We start from the raw sequence: 9,004 nt of genomic DNA on the forward strand, positions 1-9,004 counted from the left end.
AGACTCTGGAATGCGTTAACACCTTCACTTACCTCGGATCTGCAATCTCCAGTGACCCTTCACTCAACACAGAACTGAGCACCCATCTTGCGAGAGCCGCCACAGTGATGTGAAGCTGCAAAAGACTGTGGCGTTTGGAGGCAGACTGTCACTGCAGGAACTTGCCGTGCCGAGGAGAGGCACATCTCCTTGCTGCAGGCGAAGAGACAGAAGAGGAAACTGCGTGAAGCAGCCCCCACTCCTGTGCCAGTCCCCTCTTGTTTTGTCTGCGCCAACTGCACTAAAGACTGCCACTCCGGAGCGGGGCTGTCCAGCCACAGCCGCCGCTGCAAGAAAACCTGACCACTCGGGCACAATCCATCCACTGACGGACGGATGCCTAAGAATATGTCATAATTGTTATAATGATCATTATTACTCGATAACCTCTATCTCCCAGACTCCCTCCCCAGTCAGAGTTCATAGTTTTAATGAATGTAGGATGTGCAGGATGTAATTTACAGCTACAAATGAGGATTTCATTTATTTGACTAGATAAAAAAAAAAAAAAAAAGTGTCAATGTTGGCACTGGTGCCGATTTACAAGCTCACAACGCGATGTACTTGTAGTTCTGCTATGATGTACTTGTAGTTCGGCTATTTTAAAAAATAAGTGACAAATGTGGAATACTTTTGAAACATTTCATTGAAACATTTAAAAACACAAATCTGTCATGGGGGTCCCTGGCACAAAATGTTTTTAGATGTAGGGTCCTTAGTTGGGCAAATGCATTCATCTGGGGGCACGTGATCGGCTCTTGTGTCAAATCAAACATTTATTTTTGCACTTAAGACGTGGTCTGACCCACATCTTGGTCTTTTTAAGTCAAGGCGCATAATAGCAGATGGCACACTGCAACCTTAATTTACATATGAACACTCCCAATGCATAAAATATGCTGGCGAGTCATAAGCTGGATAACGCATAAGATGGTGTTATGACCTAATAAGAGCATAACGCCTGAATTAAAAAATAGGGCCGTAAGACTAAATACTTTGTCAAAATTAACACTGCATTATGATTAATACTAAAAAGACTAAGATGTTGATATTGAGTCGACTAAGAGTGTGTGTGTGTGTGTGTGTGTGTGTGTGTGTGTGTGTGTGTGTGTGTGTGCATCAGGAGACCATGGCTTCGTCAGGTCAGAGTGGTTTGGAAGAGCTGGTAGCTCGGTTCCAAGCGGAACGGGTCCAACTGCACAGTGACCTGCAGCGCTGCCTCTATGAGATCCAACAGAGAGACCAGCTCTACCAACAGCTCAACGCCAAGGTACCGACCAGTTCACACCAAGTACCTACAGGGTGGGGGGTCCCCAAGGTACCGACCAGTTCACACCAAGTACCTACAGGGTGGGGGGTCCCCAAGGTACCGACCAGTTCACACTAAGTACCTTCAGGGTGGGGGGTCCCCAAGGTACCGACCAGTTCACACCAAGTACCTACAGGGTGGGGGGTCCCCAAGGTAACGACCAGTTCACACCAAGTACCTTCAGGGTGGGGGGTCCCCAAGGTACCGACCAGTTCACACTAAGTACCTACAGGGTGTACCGACCAGTTCACACCAAGTACCTACAGGGTGGGGGGTCCCCAAGGTACCGACCAGTTCACACCAAGTACCTACAGGGTGGGGGGTCCCCAAGGTACCGACCAGTTCACACCAAGTACCTACAGGGTGGGGGGTCCCCAAGGTACCGACCCAAACTAAATACCTACAATTCAGGGTGGGGGGTCCCAGACCTTGATATAGAGATTACTATTTCTATGCATTGATGTATTACCTCGTAATAATGTATTACTGTAACTCGCTCTCGATTAAGAGCATCTGCTAAATGCCTGCATTTTAACTTGTCCTTGTTGCTGCTGTGCTCACCATTCAGATGAATTGTAACTTTTAGATAGCAGATATTCTACTCTTAGACGGATGTTAGTTTCTTAGTTTACTTATGATCTTATATACTATTTGATGTATTACTTCGTGGTGTTCTTGCTTACTGTAAATCGCCGAGTGTCTGCTGAACGCCTAAATTGTGCTCACCATGCAGATGCAGCAGACGGTGGAGGAGAAAGGCAGCGTTGCAGGCCAGCTCAGAGCCGTCTCACAGACCCTGAGGGACACCCAGACCCGCTGCCACTGGCTGGAGAGCCAGCTTCCAGGACAGGTACTGTACTGACTGGAACACACTACTTATATCATATGTATGTATACAGGTACTGTACTGACTGGAACACACTACTTATATCATATGTATGTATGTATGTATACAGGTACTGTACTGACTGGAACACAATACTTGTATGTACAGTACCTGTCCTGCCAGGACAGGTACTAACTGGAACACTGTTTCCCAAACAGTGGGTCGGGACACATTTGGACTCAAGGAAGGAAGACAGACAGACGGACAGACAAAAGCCAGATTCCAATACCCCACTCACACTCGGCCACTCCAGCATGTTGGTGTTACGGTGAAATTGGTGACATGGCGTAATATGTGACTATCTTGTGGACTTCACACAACTAACATGGAGGACTTTAAATATGTGGCCTAACTTCCACTAGGTTGAACTCTGCTAATAAACAAACCACAATGATTTATACCTTCGGACACACACTTGAACTCATATTTCAGCAGGTCACCAATTTCACCGCAACACCGCCATGCTGGAGTGACCGAGTGTGAGTGAGCGAGTGGCCGAGATTTGGGGTATTGGAATTCAGCTAGACAGTCAGACAGAATAAACAACATGGATGGTGTGTTGAGGTGCGTTGCAATGTTGTGTTCCACCAGCAGGGGGGAGTGAGTGCTGAGGTGGCACCAGGAGCCCCCCAGGAGAAGAGCAGCCATCCCATCACCATGGAAACCACTGATGCCTCCCAGTTCAGAGACCGGTGAGAGAGAGAGGAGAGAGAGTGTGTGTGAGAGAGTGAGTGAGAGAGAGATCCCCATTAGCTGCCGCCTTAATGACAACTAGTCTTCCTGGGGTCCAGACATTAATGCTTCTGTTTTTTTCTTTTTTAATCAATTGTAATTAGAGAATGTAGTTTGAAAACCACTGTAGACAGATGCCAGGTGATAAGTGACTCACCACTCACCAGGCACTCACCCTCTGTTTAGAGGCTCCTATATACAGGTTTAATGTTTGTTTATAGTTCAATGTTTGTTTTAAAAACACCATTGACAATGAAGGGAAAACTTACGTCATCTTGTCCCTAACACAAACATTAAATGCCATTAACAATAAAGAGAATTTAATGTTTGTGTTGGCACTGTTTGTTTTACATCGCCATTACATCACCTAATCAACATGAGTTAGACTTTAATATATTAGCGCCCCTCACTTCACACGGGTGTGATTTTTACTAACCACCATCACCTAAAAGATGAGTAGGTTATCACCTAAAAACTGGAGTAGGCGTGGGCCTTAAGTAGCTCAGGATTAAGAGTGACTGCCTATGTTGTAAATTGTGTGTTCAGCTTGATGGAGCTTGAACAGTCTCTGTCAGAGGAGAGGTCCAGGAGAGAGGCAGCAGAGGAGGCTCTGGGTCTGTTGGAGGACCACACCACCAGGTCAGAGGACGCGCGCACACACACACACACACACACACACACACTAGTCCCCACAGGAATCCGCGATCGCAGAATTTACCGCTGATTTCAAAGCCGTCTGTGGAATTCTCGACCATCCGTGGAATAGTAGAATGTCCGTGGAATAGTCGGATGCCCCCATTTTTCCTCGTAAAGGGAACGGGTCACTCGGTCACTTGTTCCTTCTGAAACGGAATCTGTGTAAATGGTTCCTACTGAAACTGAAAGCGAGCAGCAGTCTTGCTCTGTGCTAAGGAAGGGCTTAGACAGCTTCCACTTTTCGACAGCTTCCACTTTTCGCCACTTTTTTTGCGACAGCCAACAGCTTTTCTTAAATTTAGAATAGATTTAGAATAGATATTGTTCATTCATTACCCAAGTGTCTCGGCAAGCATGCCCAGTGAGGACACAATGTGATTGGCCTATCTTCGCTTTGACTGGCAGCTGTCCCTTGGTGCCTTGGTAATTGCTAGGATGAAACTTATTGTCTCCCCTATACATAGTAATATTCATGTAACTATATCATTTTGTGGGACATAATATGCTAAAAAGAGAGCTGAGCCAGAAGGCAAAGCTCTCTGTCTACCGAGCAATCTTCGTTCCTACTCTCACCTGTCCGGTGTGTGTTACAGTGCTGGCTCCAGTCCCTCCAGGGGCAGTCAACAGGACTACAGCATCCAGATGGAAACAGAGGATGAGTGGGAGGCTCTCATCCTCAACCCCAACCAGCCCCTGATCACACGCAAGGTTTGCTGCTACACCATACTGTACTGTCATTTATTCACCTAAACATGTAGACTTATGTAGAGGGAACCATCGCACCTCAGGTTATACTGAATGTTGTTCATGATTACATTGTTGATGATAGAAGCGCTCTATTGATATAGTGCTTTATTGCACCCCCCAAAAAACGTTGACTTTTTTTAGCTACACGCTCGATCTTGTGTGTGTGTGTGTGTGTGTGTGTGTGTGTGTGTGTGTGTGTGTGTGTGTGTGTGTGTGTGTGTGTGTGTGTGTGTGTGTGTGTGTGTGTGTGTGTGTGTGTGTGTGTGTGTGTGTGTGTGTGTGTGTGTGTGTGTGTGTGTGTGTGTGTGTGTGTGTGTGTGTGTGATCACAGTCAGTAGTAGCTAGCTGTATGTACATGTTGAAACTTGGGCACCGTCAATCATACCTTTATGGTTGTGTACATTTCCTCCCAGGTGAAAGGCGGCCTCCTGGCTTGTCGCCGTTGGATACGGGGGAGGAGCTTGTATTGCTCCAAGCAGCTGACCACTCGCGCGCGCTCCCGCTACTTCTTCCTGGCCTACCTGCTCACGCTACATGTGTTGGTGCTCATGTGCCTCAGTGGCGCCCTCTAGCCAGGCCAAACCGTTTCACAGCGCTTTGCGGCGTCAACTTCAAAAAGTGAAGGTGAAAACTTTGCTGGCTGGCTGACACCAGTCATGTTGACCAAATGTCTTAAATTCTCAGATGTTGTTTTGGGTAAAAGACGTAGAAAAGCTTCTGATTACAGCCAGCTAACAGGATCCGACGATTTTCTGAAAGTTTTCTGAAAAGCATGTTGCTCAAACTCTTTCATGTAAAGTACGCCCAAAATAATATGTATTTGTCATCCGCGGACCCCCCATCTCAAAATATTTTGTCCCAGGGACCCCCAGAAGCAAAGTTTGTAGTTATATAGGCCTATACAAATATATATATACATTCAAAGATCTACACACTAAACGGAAGATCTAACGATCCCCCGATCGTTGATAAACACAGGAGGTTTCCTCTGTGCGTCCGCGAAAAAAATAAAATCAGCGCCATTCTGGCCAAAAATGGAGATGCGACACTGAAGCCGAGATAAAGATGAAAAGTGTATGTACCCCATAAGGGGTCCATTTGGTTCCATTTGTACCCACGCAGAGTTGCAGACCTGCAGCCGACCCCCTAAAGGAACCCCGAAGGTCCCTGGACCCCACTTTGAGGACCACCGCCTGCCCAATAGGTGGTGATCCCCAGAAATCTCTTGACGACGCAAAACTAGTTCGACTAGTTTGATGTCAATTTTAAATGTCCTGTTTAGTTTGTAAAACCTTGCTAAATGAAGCCTTAACGTTTACAGAGCTTTCCGTTCCGTTGATGAGGTGCTGTGGTCATTTCATCACTGGCCAGTCATTGCTTTGGCCCAACAGAACTTCCTGTCTTCGTAAAAGACAAGCTCTTTTATGTCATGACTGTTGAATCTATGCACTGAACTCATGTATGTAATATTCATCTCATATCATTTCTATGCACTACGCGTAACACCCAAACCCTATACTTTGTTGATCGGAGACCCCTAGGTGTCTGTTCTCGGGGGCCCTGGCCTCGTTTTCTCCCTACCAAATCTGTTCAGCGAAAATAGCGTCTTGACTTTTGTATTATTATTATTTCACAGAACAAAAGGCCTATTTTCACCAAATGTTTGCCTGTTTTTGCTGAATGTTCTATTATGAAAGGCCCAGAATAGGAACGTGCTAGGGTTCAAATGGTTATAGTACAGTACACTAGATTTGAATCTGCCTTTTCTGTCGGCCAATATTATGTCTGTTGACTAAGTATAATTTAGCCTGAAGTGTTGTCATTCACCTTAAACACAGTGGTTCTCAACCTGTGGGTCGGGACCCCATGGGGGCTGGGGGGAGTGTTGGGGAACTTGTGAACTCAATACTGCCACCATCTGGTGGAGTCAGGTTACCCCAGATCACAGTGAAGTGAATATTTATGGACTTTTAACAGCTTCCGCGCCATTGCCGACGATTAAAGTCAATTGAAGCTTAATTTTGATACTGGCGCTTAAAGCCATTGCCGACGGCCTCCGGCAATTGAGCTTTTATAGCGCGTTCGATTGCTCGAGCCAAAATGCTACTCACGTTAGCCGGTTAGCTAGCTGTGTTGTTAGCACAGGACTGGATCGCCCATCTTAGATCGTCGTCGCCATAAGCATCCATTCTATCCATTTCTTTCAATCGCCTGTAACTCCCAGGTGGCATTTTGGGTCAAAACAGCGTTTCTTTGACGGCACAGAGCTGACAATCTAGAGCTCTCCGGAGCTCCGGCCTGGATTTACATTGTAAACAAGGCCCATCCAGCTGTGTGAAAACTCCTAATTTAGGACTACCGGTTGTGGACCGGAAATGGCGGCTTTTCAAAATAAGAGCTCAAATTAAAAAAATGCTGGCGTGAATTAGATCCTAATTTTTCAATAAATAATAGCAGTCTAAGTGTTAAGACCTTTTTAATACCTAGAGAAAAAAAGAAAAGACTGCATCAAGACTGGGGGGGGGGGGGGGGGGGGGGGGGACGGAGACGGAGACGGACGGACGGACGGACCTGAAAAGGTTGAGAACCACTGTATTAAATACTACATGTACTTCAATGACACCACTGAAAAAAGACTGCACAGGACATAATGTCTTTATTTATGTATTTATTTATGCATTTATTGTAATTATCCCCTCTTGCTCTGATGGTCAGTTGCTGTACATTTTAATTTGATTGTGTAGAATCCCATAGTTATGGTTGATCAGAGACAGGGTAAATACATATAGCATTGATGGTAAAAGTAAAATTACTTAAAGCGGCACTACGTAGTCTGGGGTATCAGTGGACCACTTTGGACACAAATATTTTTTTTTGTGGCTTTCGCCTTTATTTTATATTTTTTTATGGAGGGATAGACAGTAGGCTGACAGGAAATGGGGAGAGAGATGAGGGGGTGACATGCAGTAAAGGCCGTCGGGATCGGGAATCGAACCCGCAGCACACTGCCAGACTGGATTACCAGCCAAGGTGCCTGGACCGCTGAGCCACGGCCCAGGCCGGCAGAGAACATCTTTGACTACCCAACAGTCACCGTGGGCACACTTGAGCCGACAGGCCAAAGGAAGCTGACTCCCGACGTCTTTTCCGGCTTTTTAGACAGCTGGTGGATGGAAAAGAAGCTCCACCCACGCGGGAGGTTGCCGCTGGGGCAAGCTTTAACGGGAATCTGGCCGACGCGGCAACCTGCCGCATGGGTGGAGCTTCTTTTCCATCCACCAGCTGTCTAAAAAGACGTCGGTAGTCGGCTTCCTTTGGCCGCGCCTGTCGGCTCAAGTGTGCCCAGACCCATTCTCTGCAAGCATGTCTGGCGAGGAAGCGCTGTGATTGGCCAGTCTTCGCTCTGACTGGCAGCTCTGCCTTGGTGCCTTGGCAAATCCCGAGATGAAACTCTGTCTCCCCTATACATTCACTACATTTATTAGTGAATTAATAATGCGAAAACGCACCCAGGGAGCAGTACCCCCGCGGCCACAAGGGGGGGGGCAATATCTCACAACGGGTAAGGGCTAGTGTTATATAGTTGTTAAAAAGGTAACGGTTACATAGTGCTGCTTTAAGTTGCTGTAATGATGTATTATTCTCCATTATTTTATAGTCAAATGTATTTACGTAGGGAGACATGCTGAGCTGGGAATGTCCCTATGTTAGGGTCAGTGATTTGAGTTGATTTGTTTTAGTCACATATAGAGTCATATAGAATGTCACACTACATTTGTTTTTGTCGTGTCGAGGTTGGAATGAATGTGTCACAAGGGTTGGTTTTGGTTTGCTCATCAATCCAAGGTTTGTGGAGAACTGTCTATACTGTGTAGGCTGTGTAGGTACATTTGATTTGTCCTAATGCTCTGTATATAAGTGTGATCCGAGGACAACATGATCTGAATCTATTTATAAAAAAGAGAACTACTGAAAGATGTTAAGATGTCATATTTTCTATACTGGCTTCTATTTTTTGAAGAGATTAAAAATAGCACTGCAGTACCATTAGCCTTGTGCGAGGCTTAATTGTGTGCAATACTGTGGAGGGGAACACATTTTCTTCTGCTTCTTCAGATGAGCTGTTGCCATCTTGAGGAAATTATTTTAATAAAGCTATCAATAACTTTTCTAATTGTTGTTTATTCAATAGATGATAGTTTTATTATTTTACATTTAATTTGTATAGTTACTGTACCTTTTGGTTGGATTATAATGTAAAAAATGAAGCCTTTCACAATCTTTGTAAAGGACTCCACTACAATAATTTAATTTGCAGATGTAAAATAGTGTATTATAAAATGTAAATGAACCACTTAAGCCCTATTTTACATGCACGCTTGGTCTTCAACCAACCAAAAGTTTTAGTTTTAGTTTTTTTTTTTTCTTTGAACATAGATCTACATGCTCACAAGAGCTAGTATATCTGCTAATTTAATTTAGTTGTCTGATTGTTCTGAAGAATCTGAGATGCCTTGTGGATACACACCTTACAGACTACCACAAAGGGTGTTATTTGCATAAATTATATTTTATAATGTATAATTAGTTGTCAT

General features: G+C 45.0%; 1 protein-coding gene and 1 long non-coding RNA gene across 6 annotated transcripts in view; both read left to right on the forward strand.

Annotated features, from left to right (window-relative positions):
* The window catches only part of LOC306920761 (uncharacterized protein), a 52,343-nt gene extending 45,544 nt beyond the window's left edge, over window positions 1-6,799 (forward strand). For 4 of the 5 annotated variants that reach the window (XM_079497624.1, XM_079497622.1, XM_079497621.1 and 1 more), the window contains 6 exons: window positions 1,163-1,309; window positions 2,082-2,198; window positions 2,826-2,926; window positions 3,513-3,605; window positions 4,256-4,370; window positions 4,823-6,799. In XM_079497624.1, the coding sequence (XP_079353750.1) occupies window positions 1,163-1,309; window positions 2,082-2,198; window positions 2,826-2,926; window positions 3,513-3,605; window positions 4,256-4,370; window positions 4,823-4,981 (732 nt within the window). In that variant the 3' untranslated portion in view covers window positions 4,982-6,799. The remainder of the gene's footprint in view (window positions 1-1,162; window positions 1,310-2,081; window positions 2,199-2,825; window positions 2,927-3,512; window positions 3,606-4,255; window positions 4,371-4,822) is intronic. The other variant, XM_079497625.1, reaches the window with a different exon arrangement.
* A 174-nt stretch (window positions 6,800-6,973) lies between these two features.
* LOC306919983 lies at window positions 6,974-8,578 on the forward strand. Its single transcript, XR_013789595.1, has 2 exons — window positions 6,974-7,498; window positions 7,756-8,578. It is a non-coding gene; the product is annotated as an uncharacterized lncRNA (long non-coding RNA).
* Window positions 8,579-9,004: the final 426 nt, after the last annotated feature.

This window comes from Electrona antarctica (assembly GCF_951216825.1).
Source record: "Electrona antarctica genome assembly, chromosome: 3".
NCBI classification, from domain to species: domain Eukaryota; kingdom Metazoa; phylum Chordata; class Actinopteri; order Myctophiformes; family Myctophidae; genus Electrona; species Electrona antarctica.